Source organism: Myotis myotis, unplaced genomic scaffold (assembly GCF_014108235.1).
Source record: "Myotis myotis isolate mMyoMyo1 unplaced genomic scaffold, mMyoMyo1.p scaffold_m19_p_2, whole genome shotgun sequence".
NCBI lineage: Eukaryota > Metazoa > Chordata > Mammalia > Chiroptera > Vespertilionidae > Myotis > Myotis myotis.
The window spans coordinates 163,834,217-163,860,373 of NW_023416324.1; the positions used below are offsets into that span (position 1 = coordinate 163,834,217).

General features: G+C 39.1%; 1 protein-coding gene across 5 annotated transcripts in view; it reads left to right on the top strand.

The window, feature by feature from the left end:
- Positions 1 to 26,106, top strand: part of SENP5 (SUMO specific peptidase 5) — a 73,171-nt gene extending 47,065 nt beyond the window's left edge. For 4 of the 5 annotated variants that reach the window (XM_036352385.1, XM_036352387.1, XM_036352384.1 and 1 more), the window contains 4 exons: positions 16,926 to 17,063; positions 20,127 to 20,210; positions 22,017 to 22,067; positions 22,897 to 26,106. In XM_036352385.1, coding sequence (XP_036208278.1) covers positions 16,926 to 17,063; positions 20,127 to 20,210; positions 22,017 to 22,067; positions 22,897 to 23,007 — 384 coding nt within the window. In that variant the 3' untranslated portion in view covers positions 23,008 to 26,106. The remainder of the gene's footprint in view (positions 1 to 16,925; positions 17,064 to 20,126; positions 20,211 to 22,016; positions 22,068 to 22,896) is intronic. The other variant, XM_036352388.1, reaches the window with a different exon arrangement.
- Positions 26,107 to 26,157: the final 51 nt, after the last annotated feature.

The following is a 26,157-nucleotide window of genomic DNA, read 5'->3' on the forward strand; positions in this document are numbered from 1 at the left end:
TTCAGTTTCCTTATCTGTAAAAAAAGAATATGAATAGTATTTACCTTGTTGTGAGGATAAATGACATAATGCATGTAAACCACTAGGTACATGGTAAACACACAGATAGTCATTATCTATAATAATAAAAGGGTAATATGCTAATTAGACCGGACATCATTCCAGATGTCTTTCCTGACGAAGCCGGAGCGGGAGGGAAGCCAGCCTGGGTTCTGGGTGCCTGCAGGAAGCCTGAGGGAAGCCAGCCCGGGTCCCGGGTGCCTGCTGGCAGCTGGAGAAGGGAAGCCTGGGTTCTGGGTGCTATTTGGAAGCCAGTGCCGGCACCTGGGGGAAACAAGGCCTACTCTTGCACGAATTTTTGTGCATCAGGCCTTTAGTCTATAATAATAAAAGTGTAATATGCTAATTAGACTGGACAGCCAAGAGACCTTCTGGACGTCATTCCAGACAAACTTCTGGACAAAGCCGTGGCGGCGGGGGCCAAGGCAGAGGCGGTTAGGGGTGGGCAGGCAGGCAGAGTGGTTAGGGGCGACCAGGCAGACAGGCAAGTGGTTAGGGGCGACCAGGCAGGCAGGCAGAGTGGTTAGGGGTGATCAGGCAGGCAGGCAGAGTGGTTAGGGCCGATCAGGCAGGCAGGCGAGTGGTTAAGGGTGATTAGGCAGGCAGGATATTTTTTCCATTCATTTTTAGAAAGAGTGGGAGGGAGGGAGAGAGAGTGAAGTAGATCTGATCCAGAGATGTAGGGCCTTGAATCTATGCTTTGAAATTTACCCATAATGTATAGGAATCTATAGAAGGGTTTTAGGTGGGACATCATCCAGTTTGTAGTCTAGCAGCACTGATGAATATGAATGAATGTGGGAGCAAAGTTGATGTGTGTAGAACAGCAGGCCATTGCAGATTGATGGTATTGTTTTTAAAATGCATTTTTATTTCAGAGAGGAAGGGAAAGGGAGAGAGATAGAAACATCAATGATGAGAGAGAATCATTGATCAAATGATTCTCTGGGGATTGAACCTGCAACCCACGCATGTGCTCTTGACCAGAATCGAACCTGGGACCCTTTGATCTGCAGGCCGATGCTCTATCCACTGAGTCAAACCAGCTAGGGCTTGATGGTACTTTGGGATAGAATAGTAGCAGGAGAGATGGGAGATGTACACAAATATGAGTGTGATCTAGGAAGTAAAGTTAACAGGATTTGGTGATGGATCGGTTATGGGGATGGAGGAGAAGGAAATGTGAAAGATGACTTCCAAGTGTGTGGCTTATACCACCGGAATGGGCTATGGTGGTGTTTACATTAGAAAAAATTGAGGACAATTAATAGGGGATTGGTCAAATAAATAATATACATCCATTTAATAGGATGCTACTTAACCAGGAAAAGTTATATAGATAAGGAAAAATGTTCATATGTAATGTGGAATAGAGAAAGGTTATAAACAGCATGATAAAATACCCTGGAGATATTGTGGGTTCAATTCCAGACCACTGCAATAAAGTGAATATCATGATAAAGTGATTCACACTAATTTTGGGGTTTCCCCGTGCCTGTAAAGTTATGTTCACATTATACTGTAGTCTGTTAAGTGTACAATAGCATATGTCTAAGAAAACAGTACATGCCTTAATTAGAAAACACTTTATTGCTAAAAAATGCTAACCAGGCCTGTTGGGAAATGGCACCAATAGACTTGCTCAATGCAAGGTTGCCACAAGCTTTCAATTTTTTTTTAAAAAATATATTTTATTTATTTTTTAGAGAGGAAGGGAGAAGGATAGAGAGTTAGAAACATCGATGAGAGAGAAACATCGATCAACTGCTTCCTGCACACCCCCTACTGGGGATGTGCCCGCAACCAAGGTACATGCCCTTGACCGGAATCGAACCTGGGACCCTTCAGTCCACAGGCTGACGCTCTATCCATGGAGCCAAACTGGTCAGGGCATAAGCCTTCAATTTGTAAAAAATGCAGTATCTGCAAAGCACAGTAAAGTGAAGAGCAATAAAATGAAGTATGCCTGTACACTCATGGAAAAATAAACACGAGAGAAAAGGACTAAAATCAAGTACGCAAGTCATTTCATTAAATAGAATGAATTAAATTACTCTGTCTTCTGGATCCTTTCAGATTGGATTAAGTCACAAAATTCATTTATATGCTGTATATAAGAAATAAAACAATATGAAAAAGAAAGATTGAAAATAAAGCAACAGTTAAAGAGGTAGAAGGCAAATGCAAATCAGAAGAAGGAAGTCACACACATAAAAAAAGAACTAGCAGTATTAATAACATTTGAGGTAGAATTTTGATAATTTCAATATATGAAAACGTAAAGATTGATAAAATAATGATAGCGGGAGACCTCTCTCATGGTTGGACAAATCTAATAGATTAAAAAAAGATCATAAATAAAAAAGAATACAACCAGTATATTTGGTTTAATAGATATATACTAGATCTTTATACCCCTCAAAAGGAAAATACACATTAATTCCTTTAAGAAACATTTGTAAAAATTGATTGTATACTTGGCAACAAAGTACATATATTTTTTTAAAAATATATTTTATTGATTTTTTACAGAGAGGAAGGGAGAGGGATCGAGAGTTAGAAACGTCGATGAGAGAGAAACATCCATCAGCTGCCTCCTGCACACCCCCCACTGGGTATGTGCCCACAACCAAGGTACATGCCCTTGACCGGAATCGAACCTGGGACCCTTGAGTCCACAGGCTGACACTCTATCCACTGAGCCAAACCGGTTAGGGCTACATATATTATTTCTTGATCACAATTCAACCTAATTAAAATAAAAAGTGGTTTAAATCTTAATAATTTGAAGATTTTATAGATGCACACATTACTAGATATAACCCTTGGGTCCAAAAGAAAATAAAAAAGTAACTTATTTACAAACTGTCTAGAAAGGGTTGGAAAAGGAAGTACATCTTACCAACTACTATGAAAAGCAGTTTTGAGAAAGTTAATGGCCACAAATGCCTTTATTATTAAGGAAAAAATGAAAAATAGAAGAATTAAGTAAAATTAAATTACAGAATGACTAAGGATTTAAATGCAACAAAAATGAAATAGTGAAAGTAAGAAGAGAATCCATAAGAGAATTTTTAAAAAACAATGTCAGGATAGTGAAGTCTAATCTCTGTACAACTTAAAACCCAGATGCTATAAACAAAATTAATTCAATTACATAAAAAGAAAAATAATTTTGCATATAAAAATAGGAGCAATGTAAAAGGACAAATAAACTGGGACAAATATTTGTAATTCATATCACAAAACTAATTTTCTTTTTGTCTATATTGATTTTAGAGAGAGAGAGGAAGGGGAAGAGAAAGAAAGATAAGTTTGTTGTACTTATTTGTGCATTCATTGGTTGATTCTTGTATGTGCTGTGACCAAAGATCAAATCCCCAACCTTGGCATATTGGGATGATGCTCTAACCAACTAAGCTACCTGGCCAAGGCCACAGAACTAATTTTCTTAATGTATAAAGGGCTTTTTCTACAAATCAATAAGAAAAAGACCCCACAAACAGTAGAAAAATGGGTGAAGGATATAATTGAAAGGTTTAAAGTAAAGAAAAGCTTATTGGGTTCTGGATATAAGTCTTCTGTCAGATCTATGTTTTGTGATTGTTTTCTTTTAGTCTGGCTTTTTTACTTATTTTTTTTAACCATGTCTTTTGATGAATAGAGATTATAAATATTGATGAAACCTAATTTACCATACTTTTTTCTTTTATAGTTCTTGATTTGTATAACCAATCTAAAGAAATATTTGCCTCTGATGTTTTCTTTTGATAGCGTTATAGTTCTTAGGTTTTATATTTACATCTCTGATATATCTAAATTTTTGTGTAAGACATGAGGTAGAGATCAAGGTTCTCCTCCCCCAACCCCCCCCAACCCCCATATGAATATCCAGTTGTTCCAATGTCATTTGCTGAAAAGACTTCTCTTTCCCAGTTTAATTGCTTTGGCAACTTCGTAGAAAATCAGTTGATCATATATGTGTGGGTCTATTTCTGGACTTTATGTTCTCTTACATTAATCTCTTTATTTGTTCTTATGCTTTTATCATTATATTATGCTAATATAATGTTCTTTGCATAAATATTAGAATCAGTTTGTCAATCTCTGTTTTTGGTGTGTGTTTTTTAATTTGCTGAGTTATTATTGATATTGTATTTACTTTGTATGTTCATTTGTGGAGAATGGCTACCTTGACAATATCAAATCTTCCAAACTATGAACTGGCATATTTTTCATTTGTTTGGGACTTTAATTTTTCTCAGGAATATTTTGTAATTATTTTTTCTTTTATCTTATTTAATTCTCTCCTGAGGATATGTATATATTTTTTGAGGATATATTTTTATTGATGAGAAAGAGTGAGAGACGTACATATGAGAGAGAAACATTGATTCGTTGCCTCCCATATGCGAGGGACCTGCAACATGGTTATGTGCCCTGGACCTTTTGGTGTATAGGATGATGCTCCAACCAACTGAGCCACCCAGCCAGGGCTGTTTTGTAATTCTTAGTGTGCAGGCCTTGTACATGTTTTTAAAATGTATCCCTAAGCATTTATATTTCTGAAACTGCTATAAACAGAATTTTTAAGTTTTTATCCTTCAATTGTGTGCTGTTAGTATGCAGAAAAACAATTGATTTCTATATCTTGAGCTTATATCCAGTGACCTTGCCAAACTCACTCACTGGTTCTAGGAGGTGTTTTTTGTGGATTCTGTGGGATGTTCATAGGAAGTAATGTTTGTAAGTAGTGACTTTTCTTTCTTCCTTTCCAAACTGTATGTCATTTTTTTCTTGCCTTATTGCTAGGACTTCTAGTACACTGTTGAATCGAAGTAATGAAAGAGGACATCTTTGCCTTGTTCTCAATCTTAGGAGGAAAGTATTGAGTCATCCACTAGTAGTTATGATGTCAACTGTAGATTTTTTGTAGGTGCTCTTTATTAAGATAAGGAAGTTTTCTTCAATTCATAGTTTGATGACAGTTTTTAATCATAAAATGGATGTGGAGTTTTATCAAATGGTTTTCCTGCATGTGAAGAGATAATTTTATGGTGTCTTGTCTTTATTTTTTATTTTTTTAAGATGCACACATATATACCTCTTTAATGTGGTTCATATACATTTAGACTCTTTTCTGTGTACATGGATGCATCTATTTTTTTAATGGGACTCAGACTGAAGGAGCAGCACCTAATCTTAAGACATTCCAATCTCAGGGCCACATGATAGCTCTTGAAGCTTCAGCTTGGTCATGACATAACTTCAGTTCTGTTTACAGTACATTGATTAAAGCAAATCACATAACAGGAATACATTTCTTCCCCTGGAAGGGTCACTTGCAGCCACGTGGCAATAGGCAGTTCTATATAATTCTTTTATAGGGAGGACTACAAATAATTGGGATCAATACAATCTAGGGAGACAAAAATATACACATGAAATAAACTCAGTATTTTATTATCTTTTAAAATATATTTTTGGGATTAATACAATCTGCCACACACATTTTTTTAAAAAAATATAGTTGGCATCATATATAATAAAGAGGGAATGTGCAAATTGACTGTCACTCCACCACAAAGATGGCACCCATAGCGGAGACGGGGGTTTCTGTAACACAAGATGGCTGCACCCACAGTGGAGGACAAGTTCCCATAATGAGCCTTAACGAGCAATCAGCAGGGATCTGAGGCTGCACACCCCCCCCCCCCCTTCGTCCCCATGGGGCTTAACAGGGGACCTCAGACCATGTCCCCCACCCTGGCGCCCGGCCGGGGGACCTCAGGCCGTGCCCCCTGCCTGGCAGGGCTTGACGGGGGAACCTTAGGCCGTGCCCCCTGCCCTTGGCACCAGGCTGGGGAACTTCAGACCGTGTCCCCCACCCGGCGGGGCTTGACAGGGGACCTCAGGCCTCGCCTCCCACCCCAACACCGGGCCAGGAGACCTGAGGCTGTGCCCCCACCCCGGCGCCAGGCCGGGGGACCTGAGGCCGCACTCTCCACCCGGCGGGGCTTTACAAGGGTGGGACCAGCCAGGTCTGGATCTAGCCCAATGGGGTGGAGGGGTGGCCAGGTCTGGGTCTCACGTGATTTTGAGGCGCACATGGGTGGGCGGGGACTTGACTCTGGGTCCCGTGGTGCGCTCCAGACTCTGACAGGAGGAAGACTTTCATATACATTTTGCTAATTTTCTTTGATTCTGACACTTCTATTATAGAGAAAGGGCAAATAGCAATATTAAAATATTTCCTCTAATTCCCTTTTAATGTGCATGAATTTCGTGTACTGGGCCACTAGTACAGTATTATATTTGTTTCAGGTGTACAACCTAGTGATTCAATATTTATATACCTTATGAAGTGATCACCATGATAAATCTAGTAAACATATGTTGCTGTACTTAGTTATGATACTAGAGGCCCGGTGCATGAAATTCGTGCACGGGAGGGGTGTGTCCCTCAGCTCAACCTCCACCCTCTCTAATCTGGGAACCCTCAAGGGATGTCCGACTGCCCGTTTAGGCCCCACCGGGATTAAGCCTAAACGGGCAGTTGGACATCCCTCTCACAATCCAGGACTGCTGGCTCCCAAACACTCGCCTGCCTGATTGCCCCTAACCGCTTCTGCTTGCCAGCCTGATCACCCCTGACCACTCCATTGCCAGCCTGATTGACGCCTAACTTCTCTCTTGCCCCTAACTGCCCTCCCCTGCTGGCCTGGTTGCCCCCAACTGCCCTCCCCTTCAGGCCTGGGTCCCCCCGAGCTGCCCTCCCCTGCAGGCCATCTTGTGTTGGAGTGATGGTCAGTTTGCATATTATATCTTTACTAGAGGCCCAGTGCACAAAAATTTGTGCACTCAGGGGGGCGGGGGGGCCCCTCAGCCCGGCCTGTGCCCTCTCGCAGTCTGGGACCCCTCAGGAGATAACGACCTGCTGGCTTAGGCCTGCTCCTGGGTGGCAGAGGGCAGACCCAATCCCTAGGTGCAGCCCCTGGTCAGGCTCAGAGCAGGGCTGATCAGGGGGTTGGGTCGCCTTCCCCTGTCACGAACAGAGCAGGGCCGATAGGGAGGTTGTGGCCCCACCCCCTGTCACACACAGAGCCGCAGGGCAATCAGGGGGTTTGGGTGCTGCCCCCTGTCACGCTGATCCTGGTGCCGGGAGGCCTCGTGGCTCCGCTGATCCTGGTGCTGGGAGGCATATTACCCTTTTACTATATAGGATAGAGGCCTGGTGCAGGGGTGGGGCTGGCTGGTTTGCCCTGAAGGGTGTCCTGGATCAGGGTGGGGGTCCCCACTGGGGTGCCTGGCCAGCCTGGGTGAGGGGCTGAGGGCTGTTTTCAGGCCGACTGAAGCTCCCACTGCTCCTTTTTTTCTTTTTCTTTTTTTATTCTGGGCCAGCTTTAGCTCTGGCTCAAGCTCTGAGGCCTCTGCTGCTGAAAGCAGGTATCTGGTTTGTTTGGGTTCTATAATCGAAACAATGTATAACTCCAGCTCTGAGATCCTGGCCGGATGAAAGCAGGTTTCTGGGGTTATGTTTAGCTTCTATATTTGTTACAATGTTTCTTAAACTGCAAGCTCAGAGGCCGGAAAAGCAGGCAGGGAACGTTGGAGTCCTCCGTCACTGAAGCAAGCAAGCCTCATGTTCGCTTCCAGCTACCTGGCTGCCAGCCGCCATCTTGGCTGGCAGTTAATTTGCATATCGCCCTGATTAGCCAATGGGAAGGGTAGCGGTTGTACGCTAATTACCATGTTTCTCTCTTATTAGATAGGATTATTGACTCTGTTCTCTGTGCTGTACATTATACACCTGTGACTTAGTTTATAACTGGCAATTTGTACTTCTTAATCCCCTTCACCTTTTTTGCTCATCCCAATACCCCCACCCTGTCCCTCCCCGCTCTGGAAACCATCAGTTTATTCTCTGTAACTGAGTTTTAGTTTTTGTTTGTTCATTTGTTTTATTTTTTAAAGTCCCCATGTAAGTGTAATCACACAGTATTTGTCATTTTCTGTCCAGCTTATTTCATTTAGCATTATACCCTCTAGGTTCATCTATGTCAGTGGTTCTCAACCTGTGGGTCGCGACCCCTTTGGGGGTCGAATGACCCTTTCACAGGGGTCACCTAAGACCATCGGAAAACACATATATAATTACATATTGTTTTTGTGATTAATCACTATGCTTTAATTATGTTCAATTTGTAACAATGAAAATATATCCTGCATATCAGATATTTACATTACGATTCATAACAGTAGCAAAATTACAGTTATGAAGTAGCAACAAAAATAATTTTATGGTTGGGGGTCACCACAACATGAGGAACTGTATTAAAGGGTCGCGACATTAGGAAGGTTGAGAACCACTGATTTATGTTACCATAAATGGTAAGATTTCTTTTTCTTTTCTTTTTTTCTTTGTGGTTGAATAACATTCCAGTGTGTGTATATGTGTGTGTGTGTATCACATCATCTTTATGATGGACACCTAGGTTGCTTCCATATTTTACCTATTATAAGTAATGCGGTAGTGAACATAGGTGTGCATATGTCTTTTTTAATTAGTGTTTTCAATTTCTTTAGATAAATTCCCATAAGTGGAATTGTTGGGTCACATAGTGGTTCTGTTTTTAAATGCTTGCGGAATCTCCATACTGTTTTCTATAGTGGCTGTACAAGATTACAATCCCCCCAACAGTGCACTAGGGTTCCCTTTTATCTAAATCCTGATCAACATTTAGTCTTTTCTTTTTTACTTTATTAAAATACTGAGCTTAGCCCTAGCTGGTTTGGCTTAGCGCATCGGCCTACAGACTGAAGGGTCCCGGGTTCACTTCTGGTGAAGGGCACATGCCTGGGTTGCTGGCTTGATCCCCAGTAGGGGATGTGCAGGAGGCAGCCGATCAATGATTCTCTCTCATCATTGATGTTTCTATCTCTCTGTCCCTCTCTTTTCCTCTATGATATCAATAAAAATATATTAAAAAAATAAAATACTGAGTTTATTTCATGTATATATTTTTGTCCCCCCACCATTTTCATTTGTCTGACCTTCACTACTACTATATCCTATTGCAGTGATGGCGAACCTATGACACGCGTGTCAGAGGTGACACGCGAACTCATTTTTTGGGTTGATTTTTCTTTGTTAAATGGCATTTAAATATATAAAATAAATATCAAAAATATAAGTCTTTGTTTTACTATGGTTGCAAATATCAAAAAATTTCTATATTTGACACGGCACCAGAGTTAAGTAAGGGTTTTTCAAAACGCTAACACGCCGAGCTCAAAAGGTTCGCCATCACTGTCCTATTGTAACATTTCATACATAGTTAAAACCAAGCAAAGGGTGGAGTTTCACTTTAAAACGAATCAGGCAATTTGGACAACACATTCTTGGCAGTGGAACCTGGACAACATTTATCAGACAGGGTAGGGGAAGTTCTCCCTCTGCACTATGAAAAGGACAGCCAGATATCAACTGTTACAGAAATGAAATAAGACGGAAAATTTTAACAAACTGTTTAAACTATTCTCTTAAAGAAACGTCCTCCACTGCCAGAGACCTTGACTAGCCTCCTGGCCAGTCATCTGGAAGCAATTCACATCACTGATGCACTTGGCTTCCACTTTGGGAAGAGAACCACCTTTTTCTATTTGCTGGTATTTTTACTTTAATATCATCTGCAGAACTCGGTCCTTTTAGTGTTTTAGGATTTTTCCCCATTTTTTTGAGGGATTCTTGACCTTTTAATCTTGGTGTTGATGGTTTTAAGTCTTTTCCATTATGGTTTGATTTTTGGCTGGAATTTCTCATATAGATTTCTTTACTGGATTTTTTTCTTCAGCTTCCTCATCCTCAGAATCATCATCCTCGTCTTAATCATCCTCATCTTCATCAGCAGCAACTGTTACCTTTTTTCTGTGGAACCTTGCTACCACTTCCAGGGGCAGAACGCTTAGCAGACATACTTAGGAGTTTCATTTCCTCCTCGTCTCATCCTCTGACTGCTTCTTCCTCCACAGCTGCTAAGTGCTCTCCATTAATACTCATAGGCCCCGAACCACACACACTTCAACCGTAAGACAATTGTTACTTTAATTGGACTGCCTTCCTAATTCATTGTCTGCTTCAACAATGTGCAATTCATCCTTTGCACCAGCCCCTAAACTGACAGTTCTTAAAGATAATCGTTGCTCACTTTTTTCATTCTCCATCTTGAAATGATAACCTTTGTTGGTCTTTTTAAGTTTTATTTTAAAAATTGACTTGGGAGAGAGAGAGAGAAACATCGATGAGTTGCCTCCCATATGCACCCGGACCAGAGATTGTACCCACAACCTGGGTATGTGCCCTACCAGGAATGAACTGGCAACCGTTCAGTGCACAAGACAACACTCAACCAACTGAGCCACACCAGCCAGGGCTCTTAGTCGGTCTTTAGTTAAAAACTGAAAAGATAGTCCGGGGGCCTCAGGGGGCTTATGTCCATGTCCATTGAATCCTCCATGGGGTGGTGGCATGCAATTAGGTGGTAGAAAAGGCAGGCGGACAGATAGCAACAACCACTTTTCTGCAGAATGGATGTGCAGGACAGAATCGCACTAGGGAAAAGCAGCACCACTCTGTTGTCTTTTTGATAATAGTCATTCTAACGGGTATGAGGTGTTATTTCATGGTTTTGATTTGAGTTTCCCTGTAGAATGATGTGGAGCATCTTTCCATGTGTCTGTTGGCCATCTGTTTATCATCTTTGGAGAACTGTCTATTCAGGTCCTCTGCCCATTTTAAATTGGATTCTTTGTGTTTTTTATGTTAAATTGTATGAGTTTTTTTATATATTTTGGATATTAATCCCTTATTATACATGTCATTTGAAAATTATCTTCTCCCATTCAGTAGGTTGTCTTTTGGTTTTGTTGGGTTTTTTTGTTCTGTCAAACCTTTTTAGTTTAATGTAGTCCCATTTGTTTATTTTTGCTGCTGTTGTTTGCCTAAGGAGACATATCCAAAAAAATATTGCTAAGACTGATGCCAAAGAGTTTATTGCTTATGCTTTTTTCTAGGAGTTTTATAGTTTTGGGTCTTCCATGTAAGTCTTGAATCTATTTTGAGTTTATTTTTACATACACAGTGTAAAAAGTGGTCTGGTTTTCAATTTTTGAAGTATCTATTCAGTTTTCCAACATCATTTATTGAAGAGACTGTCATTTCCCCATAGCATATTCCCCTTTGTCATAGATTAATTGGCCATATAGGTGTAAATTTATTTCTGGGCTCTCTGTTATATTCCATTGACCTATGTATCTGTTTTTGTGCCAGTACATACTATTTTGATTATTGTGGCTTTGTAGTATAATTTGAAATCAAGGAGCATGATATCTCTAATTTTGTTTTCTTCCTCGAGATTTCTTTGGCTTTTCAGGGTCTTTGTGATATAAAATTTAATATTATTTGTTCTAGTTCTATGAAAAATGCATTGGTATTTTAAAAATATATTGATATCAGAGAGGAAGAGGGAGAGAGAGATAGAAACATCAGTGATGAGAGAGATTCATCAATTGGCTGTCTCCTGCATGCCCCCACTAGGGATTTAGCCCACAACCCAGGCATATGCCCTGACTGGGAATTGAACCCTGACCTCCTGATTCATAGGTCAGCGTGCAACCACTGAGCCACACCAGCCAGGCAATTTATTTTTTAAAGAACCAGCTTAGTTTCATTAATCTTGCTGCTGTTTTTTAAGTCTCTGTTTTATTTATTTCCACTCTGGTCTTTATTATTTTCTTTCTCCCACTTTGTCTTTGTTTGTTCTTATTTTTCTAGGTCCTTCAGATGTAAGGTTAGATTGTTTGAGATTTTTCTTGTTTCTTGAGGTACTCCTGTATCAGTATAAACTTTCTTCTTAGAACTGCCTTTGCTATATTACATAGATTTTGGAATGTGTGTTTCCATTTTCATTTGTCTCAAGATACATTTTTAATTCCTCTTTTTACTCATTGGTGGTTTAATGGCATTTTTTAAAAATATTTTTTTATTGAATTCAGAGAGGAAAGGAGAGGGAGAGAGAGATAGACACATCAGTGATGAGAAAGAATCATTGATCAGCTGCCTCCTGCATGTCCCCTACTGGGGACCAGCCTGCAAGCCGGGCATGTGCCCCCACCAGGAATTGAACTGTCACCCCTGGTTCATAGGTCGACACTCAACCACTGAGCTACACCAGCCAGGCTAATAGCATGTTTTTTAGCCTCCATGTGTTTATGTGTTTTTTCCAGTTTTTGTCTTATCATTGTTTTCTAGATCCATAGCATTATGGTAGAAAACAGTGCTTGATATAATTTCAGTCTTAAATTTATTGAGACTTTTTGTGGACTAACATGTGATCTGGCCTGGAGAGTGTTCTATATACACTTGAAAAGAATGTGTATTCTGTTCTTTTGGGATGTAATGTTTTGTATATATTTATTAATTCCATGTGGTATAATGTGTCATTTAAGGCCAGAGTTTCCTTGTTAGTTCTTTTTATTTTATTTCTTTAAATTATGGTTGTGTGTTGTTGTTTTTTTAGATAGAGAGGAAAGGAGAGGGCAAGAGAGAGTAACATCGATGAGAGAGAAACATAGATCGGCTGCCTCCTGCACATACCCTACTGGGGATCAAGCCCACAATCCGGGCATGTGCCCTGTCCAAGAATCAAACCAGTGACCTCTTGGTACATAGGATGGTGCTCAATCCATTGAGCCACACTGGCTGGGCTCCTTGTTATTTCTATCCATTGTAAGTGAGGGGTTAAAGTCCCCTACTATTATTATAATACTGTCAATCTCTCTCTTTATTCCAGCTAATATTTGCTTTATGTATAGGTGTTCCTATTTGGGGTACATTGATGTTTACAAGTGCTATATCCTCTTGTTGGATTGATCCCTTTATCATTATATAATGCCCTTCCTTGTTTAAAGTTTATGTTGTCTAATATTAGTATTGCTACTCTAGCTTTCTATTCATTTCCATTTTCATGAAATATTTTTTTCAGTCCCTTCATGATGTGTGTCTTTAGTTCTGAAGTGAGTGTTTTGTAGGCAGCATAGATACGGTTCTTCACTTTTTTTTTTTTAATCCTCAGCTGAGGATATATTTTTAGTAATTTTAGAGAGAGAGGAAAGGAGAAAGAGAGAGAGAAACATCCACGTGAGAGAGAAACATTGATTGGTTACCTCCCGTACATGTACCATGTATCTCCCTCTCCCTCTCCCTCTCCCTCTCCCTCTCCCTCTCCCTCTCCCTCTCCCTCTCCCTCTCCCTCTCCCTCTCCCTCTCCCTCTCCCTCTCCCTCTCCCTCTCCCTCTCCCTCTCCCTCTCCCTCTCCCTCTCCCTCTCCCTCTCCCTCTCCCTCTCCCTCTCCCTCTCCCTCTCCCTCTCCCTCTCCCTCTCCCTCCCTCTTCCTTTCTCGCTCTCAAATAAATTAAAAAATAAAAATTAGAAAATTACAGATGAAAATATAAAACTTCAGTGTGTATCTTTCCAGATCTTTTTCTTCTTTTTTCTAATATATTAATTTAACCTGCAACCTAGGTATGTGCCCTGACCTGGAATTGAACCTGCATTCTTTTGGTAAATGAGATGATGCTCCAACCAACTGAGCCACCCGGCCAGGGCCATCACTCTTAATTATACGTGTAAAACTGTGTGTGTGTGTGTGTGTGTGTGTGTGTGTGTGTGTGTACATTAATATATTAGAAAAAAGAAAAAGATCTGGAAAGATACACACTGAAGTTTTATATTTTCATCTGTAATTTTCTAATTTTTATTTTTTAATTTATTTGAGAGCGAGGAAGGAAGAGGGAGGGAAGGAGGGAGGGAGGGAGGAGAGAGAGAGAGAGAGAGAGAGAGAGAGAGAGAGAGAGAGAGAGAGACATCAATTAGTCTCCCACATGCACCTCCACCGGGAATGGAACCCGCAACCTGACTGGGAATGAAACCCACAATTCTTCAGTGTACGGGAATGACGCTGCAACCGAGCCACCCCGCCCAGGGCTAATTCTTATGTTAAAAATTGTTTCTATAATTTAAAAAGTTTGGTGTTTTTCCTCTCTTATTTTCTTATTGAGGGAAAATTGGTATATAATATTCTGTAAGTTTCAGGTGTACAATATAATTTGGCATCTGTATACACTACAAAATGATTGCCATCAAAAATCTAGTTATTATCCGTCACCACTCAATTGACCTCTTCACTCATATTGCCCACCTTGAACCCTCTTCCAATCTAGTAATCACCAATCTGTTCTCTGTATTTCTGAGATTGGGTTTTTGTTTGGGGTTTTCTTTTAGATTCCACATATAAGTGAAATCATGTGGTATTTGTCTTTCTTCATCTGACTTATTTCACTTGGCATAATACCCTCAAACTCCATTCAGGTTGTTGCAAAGGGCAAGATTTTATTCTTTTTTTTTTTTTTAATATATTTTATTGATTTTTTACAGAGAGGAAGGGAGAGGGACAGAGAGTTAGAAACATTGATGAGAGAGAAACATCGATCAGTTGCCTCCTGCACATTCCTTAATGGGTATGTGCCCGCAACCAAGGTACATGTCCTGGACCGGAATCGAACCTGGGACCCCCGAGTCCACAGGCCGGCGCTCCATCCACTGAGCCAAACCGGTTAGGGCAAGATTTTATTCTTTCCTGTGGCTGAATAATACTTCAGTCTATTTACATACCACATCTTCTTTATCCGTTCATCCATTTATGGACATTAGGTGCTTCCACATCTTGCCTATTGTAAATAATGTCGCAGTCTATGGGGATGAATGCCCAGAGTGGAACAGCTGCATCATATGGTAGTTCCCTTCTTAATATTTTGAGGGATCACCATACTGTTTTCCAAAAATCTTACTATTTTTTAATCATTAAAAGCGTATAAAGCGGTTCTGGTTAGGTTCTCTCCAGCCACGTGTTACAGATGTTGTGAACCTTGGTGGTCCAGCTTTTGGAGCTTCTTAAGTTGTATGATTCAGTGTTTGGGAGGATCAGGTTGGTCCAGAGAATTTCTGGAGGGTCTTAACGCTTGGCACTTTCCTTTCTGTTTGTTGTAGACCCAACACAGGGTATTTGGGGATGCTTTGGGAACCTCAGACAGCATGCCATACCACTCCTGGCTAGGATGGAATCAATACATTCTCCAATCTGCAAACAACTGACCTTTAAAAGGCCACCTGGGGAACAGTGCAGGGCCACTCTCATTCACCTGTTTCCCAGATTCATATGCTGAGATGTTGCCATTATCTCAGTTCCCATGCTCAGGAATCGAGGCGTGGCTTGACTGCATCCTCTGCTCAGGGACTCAATAAGCTGCAGTCGAGGATTCAGCCAGACTCCATTCTCATCTTCCAAGCTCATTCAGGTTGTTGGCAGAATTCAGTTCCTGTAGTGGCAGGACTGGAGCCCTCAGCTTCCAGAGGCTACCTCTCTCTGTAGGAAGCTTCAGCCTGGCTGTATATTCCTCCCCAAAGGTTTCTTTTTGAGAAGAATATAAATTTGGTGTAATTGAATAACAAAGAGACAGAATTTCTGGAGGATGAGGCCTAGAAATCAGGATTTTAAAAAGATTCCCAGCTGATTCTAATGTGCAGCCAAGGTTGAGAACCACTGCTCTAAGGTCATGTAGACTAGCAGAAGATTCATCTAGAGCAGGACATTATCTGAATATCAGAAAGCAAGGAAGGCTTGAGAACATTGCTAAGAATCTGGTGCGGTTGTGCGGGGAAGTGGGGGCGGGGGGAGTGGTGATGTAAGGAGACTTGACTTGGGGTGGTCAACACACAGTATAGTGTACAGGTGATGTGTTGTAGAATTATGCACCTGAAATCTGTATAATTTTGTTAACCAGTATCGCCCTAATAAATTAAAAAATAAAAAGAATCTGATGTATTTTAAAATAGCCTTGTAATTGTTTTAACCCAAGGAATATCTAAAATAATCTTTAAAAATACCTGAAAAAAAGAAATTTATTAACTCTCTTACAAATGTTTATTAAACACCTACTACTATATCATCCACACTAGGATTTTGAGTGGAATAGCAAATATTCCTAGATTGCAAAGGACATATTGGGATATAAAGGATGGATTAGGATATATAGGATATGTGAAGTATTATCAAGGATACTTTTCTCAATTTTGACACCTGGGAGATCCGAGGTAGTAATAATGGTAATAGCTAAGATTTATTAGTTACATATCATGTGCTGAGCACAGTTCTTTGCATTTTACATTTATTATAACTCTCAAGAACTTTATAAGGTCGGTACTATTGTTATCTGTATTTTATACTGAAGAAATCAAAGCACAAAGAAGCTATGAAAATTGCCAGTTATCTGGCCAGTAAGTGGAAGAGCCACAATTTGAACTTGACCAGACTTACTTCAGAGCCCACAATCTTAACTACTATACTGAGTCTGTAGAAAGATAAAAGCTGTATAGCCATATTTTCTAATACCATGACTCCTTCCTAAATAAGAATTGAGTTGAGGTTAAATATGAACACAAGAAAATTAGTTAAGCATAAAAATAAGGGGCCAAATCATATCTGGCAGGTGATAAGCACAGCTTTAGCAGGTTAAATGGAAAATGGTGCTGTCTCTATCATCAGTTTTCTTATTGTGTATTATAGCTTAATAGTTACAATATGTGCTTCAGACTGAGACCTGGGTTCAAATTCTGGCTTCACCACTTCCTAGTTTTATGACTTTGGGCAAGTCAGAGGTCAGGAAATTGAAGCAGCTGTTTATTATTGTTGATTTGGATAGCCTTTGGTGATGGCTGCATTTCTTTTTTTCTTTTTTCCCCCGATTAGGTGGATTTATTTAAAAAGAGTCTTCTGTTGATTCCTATTCACCTGGAAGTTCACTGGTCTCTCATTACTGTGACACTTTCTAACCGAAATATTTCATTTTATGATTCGCAAGGCATTCATTTTAAGTTTTGTGTAGAGGTAAGTTAATATAATGCCCATTTTTTCCCTTTATCTTGTGACTGACCAAATATTGTCTTAGCACTAGATACCACGGAGGATCGATTTCTCTCATAAAACCCCTCTGAAATGTTGGCAGAGAAAAGGACTGCCAGAGGACTCTCCACGTGAGGACAGGTGGCTGTCTATAATCTGGATCCTCTGAGATTCATTTGGATTTTATCACATTTTATTATGCCTTTCCCTTAACACTTTATTTTGAATGTGGATAGAAATCGTTCTCTTTAGAGCTGAAATTTGCCTGTGTCTTCAAAATAACTTCTTTAGAATGAATTATAACCAAGAGAATCAACTGGCAAATACGAGAATTCAACCAGACGGGGGGATACAAAGAAAATTCAGTTGGTTTCTTAATCTCTCTGCACCAGCAAGAACCAGTTAGAACATGTGACTGAAAACAGAAAGATTCCATTTTCAAAAGCAACAAAGACATACATTACCCAGGAATATACCCTAGCAAAAAAATGTGGACATTTCTAAAGATGAAAACTAAAGTATTTAAAGGAAATCTGAATAGATGGAAAGATAGACACACTCAGTATTGGAAAGAGATCAGTTCTCCCCAAACTAATATATACCAATTTCTGTCCTAGTTAGTTTCCCATCAGGATTTTGAAATAAACTTAATCAGCTTGTCATGGAATTCGTATTTCAGAATTCACGTGCATGAACAGCTAAAATAGTTTTGAAGTAGAATAGTGAAGGAAGGATTACTTGGTCTACTACATGTCAAACTACATCATAATTTTTTTTCTTTAAATTAAAATTTAAAAATATTTATTGATTTTGGAGGGAGAGAAAGAGAGAGAGAGAGAGAGAGAGAGAGAGAGAGAGAGAAAGAAAGAAAAGAAACATTGATTTGTTGTTCCACCCATCTGTGCATTCACTGGTTGATTCTTGTATATGCCCTGATGGGGATCAAACCTGCAACCTTGGCATATCAGGATGATGCTCTAACCAACTGAGCTATGTCAGAGCTATGTCATAAAGTTTTAATAGTGAAAACTATGTTTATATTTATTTAGGAATAGACGAGTAAACTGATGGTACAGCATAAAGAATCTAAAAACAACTGATGCATATGTGGAAACTTAGTGTATGATAAAGTTGGGAAAGGACAGCTTATTCAGTATCTGCCATTGGGAAAATTAGCTGTCTTCTTGGAAAAGTAAAATACAGATCTTAGAAAAACAAATTTCAGATGGAATAATGACCTAAATATAAAACTGTAAAAGTTAGAGTAAAATACAGAAAAAGTGATGTTCTTAGAGTAGGAAGGCATTCTTACGCAGAACCAAAAGAGCAAAAGATAGAAAGGAACAGATTGATAAATTATAACATCATAATTTAAAACTTCTGTATGCCATAAAGTTAAAAGACAAGGAGTAGACTTGAAGAAAGTGTTTGTGACATATAATAGTCACTGTCCTGAATATATAAAGTACTTCTACAAATGATTAAGAAAAAGAAGGATCTAATAGAAATAGACAAAGGTTAAAATAAGTAATTTTTAGGAAAAATGCAGATAACCATTAAATGTATGGAGAGATGCTTGGCCTTACAGGAAATATGGGAAATGTAAATACAGTTCCATTTTTTGCCTGCTATATCAGGAAAAATTTAATGGTATTCAGTTGGTAATGTGGGTGTAAGGAAACAGACATTCTCATATTTTCTGGTGGAATGTATATTTGAACAGTTGCAATTCTAATCAGTTCTAAGTACCTTGTAAATTATTGCATACCAATTCTATTTCTTGGTATCTACTCCATAAAAATATGTATTTATATACAAGAATGAGGCATACACCAGGATGTTCATTGCAGCGTTATTGCTAATAGTGAAAAAATCCAAACAACCCAAATCTAGTTCTGCCAACAGATTAGCTAAATATGTACATTCTAGTCATACTGTTAAACTGATCATTGCAGTTAAAAAGAATATAGTAAATCTCCACGTTCTAACATGGAAAGATCTCCAAGACATAATTGAGTTTAAAAAAGCAAGTTGCAGGAATGATACAGTATAACATGTTTATGGCAATAAAAAATATATATGCATAATATATGTATGTGTGTATACTAGTATATGTATGTATATATATATACACACACTTATGTATACACACATACATCTACTCTTCCTTTAGGGGGGTTAATTTAATTCATGAAACCTCTGCACCCTTTTTTTTTCCCCCTCAAGGAAGGTCAATTACTTTATTTTTTAATAGCTTTATTGATTTTTAGAGAGAGAGGAAGGCAGAGGGAGAAAGAGAAACATTGATAGGAGAGCTGAACATTAATCAGCTGCCTGCTGCACACCCCCCACCAGGGATTGAGCCCGCAACCCAGGCATTTGCCCTGACCAGGAATCAAACCAGCAACCTTTTGGTGTACAAGATGATGTCCAACCAACTGAGCCACACTGGCCAGGGCCAACTTTACTCTTTAGAAGAGATACTCAGAGAGAGACGCATGAAGAGGTTGAGGGCATGAGGGAAAATTTGAAACTTCAGTAGGCTTCATCTTGGTAGAAATTTCAGGATTCTGACTCTGTTTAGTATTTAGAATGGGTTTAATTATAACTCTACAAATTGAATGATACCTTTACGTGCAGTTCTCAAAAATATGGAAACAATGTTTTTCATTTAGTTTCAGTTATTATTTATTTCTACCATGAGTTCCTTCCATTTATTGAGCTTTGGCAGTAATTTTTAACTTTGAAATTCAGCAGGTTGACTTACCGCTGAAAAAGGCTGACTATCTCATAAAAAGTTCTTATTACAACATATATCAGTGTCCACAGTCTAAGTGCATACATACCTGAGTACAGGGGGTCAGAGTCCTTCTTAATACTATAGAGTGAAAGGTCTGAAATAAAGTTCCGGCTTTAAACTTGTTCATGCATACTCTGCCCAATGGTGGGGCCACAGTCTCCTCTTCTGCTTCTGTGTGCTGTGGGCAGGTTCCATTTTTCACCAACTGATGGAACATAGTATCTGTGTTGTTGTTTCTTTTTAACCAGAATATAAGAAAGTATTTGCTGACTGAAGCCAGAGAAAAAAATAGACCTGAATTTCTTCAGGGTTGGCAGACTGCTGTTACAAAGGCAAGTATGTGACAAATGTGAAAACCCAGGCATATCAAGGGGATGGAATTATCAAAGAAGTAGGAGTCTTTAAAAGCATTTTTAGCCTGGTGATGAAGACCCGGGAAGCTCAAAACCTTAGTGTTCATCATCTGGCTGTTGTTTCCCAGTGCTTGCTAAGAACAAATAAGTTTAGTAATTTCATCCCTGGGGCAACTGCTAATGATATGGTTATACTATTTTTATGATGATATGATTATTATAAAAAAAATTTTGGTGGCATCTGCCTTTGCCTCATAGCTTTTATTTCCAGGAGATTCATATAGACCCAGAGAAAATACTGAAACAACTGTTTGGACCGACTAAAGGGAGCAAGTGCACTGAGCTACTTTCCAGGCAGTTGGGGAAGACAGTGGCCTGGGTGTTCCAGTGTGAGCACCATCCGGAAGCAGCACTGTTTGGCCCATAGACACTTAAAGCTGGATATGGGGCACAGTGCTAGGGCAGAGCTTCCAATCCTGTTACATATACCAGTGTCTTACGGTCACTGCTTTCATGTTTTCAAAGTGTTTTTGCTTGTGTGATCTCATTTGATGATCCTTACAGCCTGTGAGGTAAGTGGGTCATTTAGGGATAAGTATCCTCTTTATTCTCTAGATGAGAAAACTGAAGCCTGGGTGTGACCTTCCCCAAAGGCCACCACAGCTGTTCTAGGACCAGATTGTTGAACTCAGGTCTGTCTGGATCATTGACACGTTATAAAGGCAGGGTTTTGAAACAAACCTTTATAACAAATAGATAAGATTTACTTATTCATTGTTGAACTGAACCAAGTGCTAAATTTGAAACTTAAGCTTCAGTTTTATGTTTTAAATAACTTAGTATATTAATTCAAACTAGAATTGAACTTGTAAATTTTCTGAATTTACCCAACTAGAATATGTAGGTATTCTCTTAAATTTAGTCATGACCTTTCATATTCCCACTTTAGACAGGATACAGTAACCAGTTCTTTTGAAAACATGTTATTTACCTTTACAATTTCTTTTGAAGAATAGGGCTGAGTTGTGTAATATGAGATGAAAAGTGAAGACTGCTAAGCAGGATTGTTACTGTCTAAGTATTCAGAGTCTGGGCACATGTTCTCTGATCCACAAATCCATTGTCAGTATATTCATAGCGAAACTAATTATCCAAATGGAAGTTTTTAAATAGTATTTTATTTTGTTTCCCATTTCTTTTATCTAGGCAACATATTGTTCTATAAATTGTGGTTCGTTGATAGCTTTTTTCATGTGGTCAGATGCCTCCATAAAGTCAAACATTTTATATTTTATTTAAAAAAAAATACGTTTGCATTTATTTGAAAGAGAGAGAGAGGGAGAGGGAGAGAGAGAGAGAGAGAGAGAGAGAGAGAGAGAGAGAGAGAGAGATAGAAAAAAAAAGAGAGAGAGAAAAAAAAAAAGAAAAAGAGAGAGAGAGAGGGAGGGAGGGGTGATTGGTTGCCTCCTCCAGTATGCATGCACCTCACCCGGAGATTGAACCCACAATCTGGGCATGTGCCATGACCAGGAATTGAACCAGCGACCTTTCGGTGCATGGGATACGCTCAACCAACGGAGCCACACCAGGCAGGGCTAAAATCAAACACTTTAAAAACCAGTGATAAAATATATATATATATATATAAACCAGTAATATACACCAGCTGTCCTGGATAAAGATACATTTCATGTCTCTTGCTTATTTTTTTATAAAAATAAATTTTCTTATCTAAAGAGTATTATTTGGTCTTATTTTAATGATCATTTTGTTTTTCCCCCACAGTGTATTCCACAACAGAAAAATGACAGTGACTGTGGAGTCTTTGTGCTCCAGGTAAAAAAAAACAAACAACAAAAAACCTCAGAATTTACAATGTGTGAATTAAATTTGTTGGGTTTAGAGAGGAGAGATGGGAGTCCCCATGATGTGTACATGGTACTAGCTACAGTTAACAGGGTACTTTTCCTTCCTCCCTTTCTTGTTAAGAAGCAGTAGTTTCTGTATTTTCAGATGTTATCATTAGGAAGAACCATCTTTGAAGGCCAAGAATGAGTAATTGCTAACATACATGTCTTATCAGAAGTTAGTAGTGAGCCACATTGGACACTGATCTGAATTTGTCCATATCATGGACCCTTGGCATTTGAAAAATTAACTATTTATTTTTAACCATTGGCAAGTGGTCTATAGCTGTGCTTTCTCATACTGTAGGTTCCTTTAGTGATCAAAAGGCTATTGGAAATTTTGTTATACATTATATATGTGAAGGAAATTATGGTATACCATCCATGAATTTCTAGAACTGCAAAGATCTGGGAAGATGGGCTCATTCATATGACGCATGAATGTCTGGGGTTTGAAAAATTCAAGTTCTCAGTTATAGGCCATGTGAGGTCTAGTTGTACCTTGAGAAGAAATGGAGCCTCTTGTCAGTTTCCCTTTTCATAGTATTAAGTGGGGATGGGGGGACATCCCAGGCCATGTACTTACATGGAAGGTTAACTATAATTTGGAGGTAAATGTTCTAAAACAGTGCTTTATAACAAGTTTAAACAAATTTTAAAATGCTGCCTTAGACTATTTATTAGGTCTGCATCTGATAAAATACATTGGGCTGGTACATAACTCCACAGGCCATTTAATGTTTCTGGGTCCTTTGCAGTACTGCAAGTGCCTCGCCTTAGATCAGCCTTTCCAGTTTTCCCAAGAAGACATGCCCCGAGTACGGAAGAGGATTTACAAGGAGTTGTGTGAATGCCGGCTCATGGACTAAAACCCAGCAAGGCTGGGAAGTCTGACCAAGTTGGAGCAGATGGTTTGTTACTTGAATCTCCAAACACTTATTTGAATTCTAACAGATATTTCAGATTGGTGGTATTGGGCCACTATTGTTACCTCAAGTTTATTTTTAGCCCTTATTCATTTCTCTAACTACAATGTACTATTTTTTAATGTTCAGATTGGTTTCAGTTTTAACTTTATGAATTCCACATGTTCTCCCCACCCCATATTTAATATTTATTATCCAAACGCATGCATATAGACAGAGCATGCAGTGCAGAGTATTAAAAAAACACACAAAAAAAACCTAGATTTGGTACAGCTTTTGAAACTTAGATATGAACTGAATACAGGTTTCGAATATAATCCCAAAACCTAAAAAATATGGGATGTTTTTGATACAACGTAACTCTGAGAGTATGAGGTATTCCCTGGGCATAGAGGATAGCTAGTTGTTTTGACAAAGCCAGTCCTGTCTTACTTTTACCAGCAGTACCTTTCACTGACTTTCCTCTCTGAGTCTGGGAACGTGAGTTGAATTCCTTTTGAAGGGTGAGAAGGAAGTGGCCAAAATCTAACTGGCATGTTCTCTTCCTGGAGGCACATGTGAGAAGAATTATAATAAATGCCTAAGTCTTATAAAGGCTTTTGCTGGAACATTGAATTCCCTAGATTTTTGTTTTTGACCCATTAAAAAACTTAGTATCTAAAACAAGTGGTCAAACAAATGAGAATTCAGCCTAAAAGTAATTTACAAGTTGACACTTCCCTTGTATTATCTCCCATAAGAAATTAGGATTTGCCAAATACCTTTCTATTTCAAGGGTATTTAAAATATAAACATTCAAAACTGAAGAGTGGCTTCAGGTCTTTTTCAGGTGGGTGCGGGAAGAGAACGGTTAATAGAGAAGACTTGATTCCTCAGGAGTACAGCAAGTGTTATCCGCCGCCCCCCCCCCCCCCCCCTCCCTTAGCTCTTTCGTGATCTCAGCAACATGCAGGGCTCCTCATTTGGTCTCTGCCTGATCAAGGAGTCCTCTTTTTTTTGGCTTCTATGAACCTCATCTTCTGGAGAAAGGCAGAAGTGGCCCTATTCTTACACTTGGCTGCATTAGGGTTAATGTAATGGATCTTGCATCTTCAGTCTAGCTATTTGTGGCATTTGAAAGGAAATAAAAGATGCATGTTAAACTACCCAATTATCCGTTCTGAACTGGGCAGGTAAAACAACAGATACGTATGTAAGAAACTTAGAAGTTTGTACAGAAAAATACCAAGAAAATGGCAGAAGACACTTGGGATCTATGCCTAGTTAGGTGTTGAAAATAAAAAGCTAAAATGTGCAGTTTAACTTGGCCATAAGGTAGGACTGCCAGCAGATGCGGGTGGAGTCAGACACGTTTACATGCAGGGTTCCCTCCCCAGACAGACCAGGCACCACCACCAGTGTTTACAGTGCAAACAGCCTCAGCACTTTCCTAAGTCCCCCAAGACTCAAATTCTTTAATATAAAACCAGGTCAGTATTTCTTATTGTGCTTCAAGTCTTTAGAAAGAATGAGATTAGAGGCACTTTATGCTGCTATAGATAGGGTTGTGTCTGCATTAGAAAAAATTACAATTTAAAATGGGGAGGACTTCTTGAGATTTTCAGTTTTCAGACATAAAATATGCAAAATGAGATTTTTCAAATTTGTGATACATTTACCTAACTTTTTTTGTAGCTCTACAAAGTAGCCAATAACTAGGCTATTGACTCAAAACATCGTATACTTTAGAGCTCCATCTCTCACTTCCTTACTGACAGAATTCGGCATGAAGAATCTTAATTAGTGCCCAAAGCCTGAGTTGCCATTTCCTCCAATCTGAGAAACTGTCATCATCTCCACTTTGAGGCTTGCAGGGATGTTCATAGAGAACCTAAAGTGAGCTGTTCAAGTCATTTCTCATTCACTTCCAGCTTATGGGACACCTTGAGATGCACTGCTCAGCATGCTTTAGCGTACATTACAAATATTTCAAGTCTGATTAAAATGTTTCTCTGCATTCATGAAACTTGGTTTTAGCACATATAGTCACTTGTTCTCCACTTGTGATTAGTTATAAACCTCTAGGCCAAGTCCTACATTAGAATGGCCTTTTTTTCTTGATGTTTGCAATAATTGCTTCCTTGCAACAAAGACATGTTTGAAATACAGTTTAGGCTGTTGGTGAAAGGGACAGACATTGTTTTACTGTCACTAACTTGGCCCTGAATTGTTGCCCACAAGGTGGGTAGACCTTATGCTTTAGGGGTTTGAGTGCAGGCCTTGTACAAACTAAAAGCTACTTATGATGCGTCTTCAACAAGCTGCCCAGTTTTCTCCATCAGCAAACTTACCAGTCTGTAGCTGCTGCTTTCCAATGGGTTTTTTTTTTTTTTTTTTTGGTTAAATGTATAGCAATGAATGTAGATTTAATTCTTTTAGTTAAACTCTCGCAAGAATTGTAGAGAACAAACCTTCTCTTAAGGAAAGGAACCTCCTACAGGAAAAAGCACTTGCTCCTCAGAGTCCCCAAATCCCTTTTGTGGCTTTGCATTGTATTTTCTATTTATCATTAAATATGAGTAACATTGGTCATCTTGAATTCATAGTTGGAAAACAAGAACAGCCAGCAATAGTCTTAAGTTGAGCTGCCCTTTCTCTGCAATTAATTGTGGTTCACTGGTTTAAAAGAGATAACTGGGAGTTCTGGGTGGATCAGAACCATCAGGCGAGAAAGTGTATTAATAGTGTGAATTAGATATATTGACTACCTGCTCTGCTTACTGATGTTAAGAAACCAAACTAATCTGTAATTATAAAGCACATACTTTATGTGCTGGGCTCTGCCTCCTGGCCAGTAGACAATTAATTAAGAAGGCCTAGGGAATACCATCAGAGAAGTGCTAATTGTATTGGGGTATTACAAAAGCAGACCTAGGCAAGCTGTTCATTTAAGTCATACCTTTTGGTCAGAAAAAATTTATTTAAAGGTTGTGATCATGTAAAATGACTCAAACCTTCTAGCAAAAATATTTTTTTGAAAAATAAATGAAATGCCTTTATAAATGTGTGTGCTCTTGTATTGAATAACATATACTGTTTGGGGAATAGGAATTT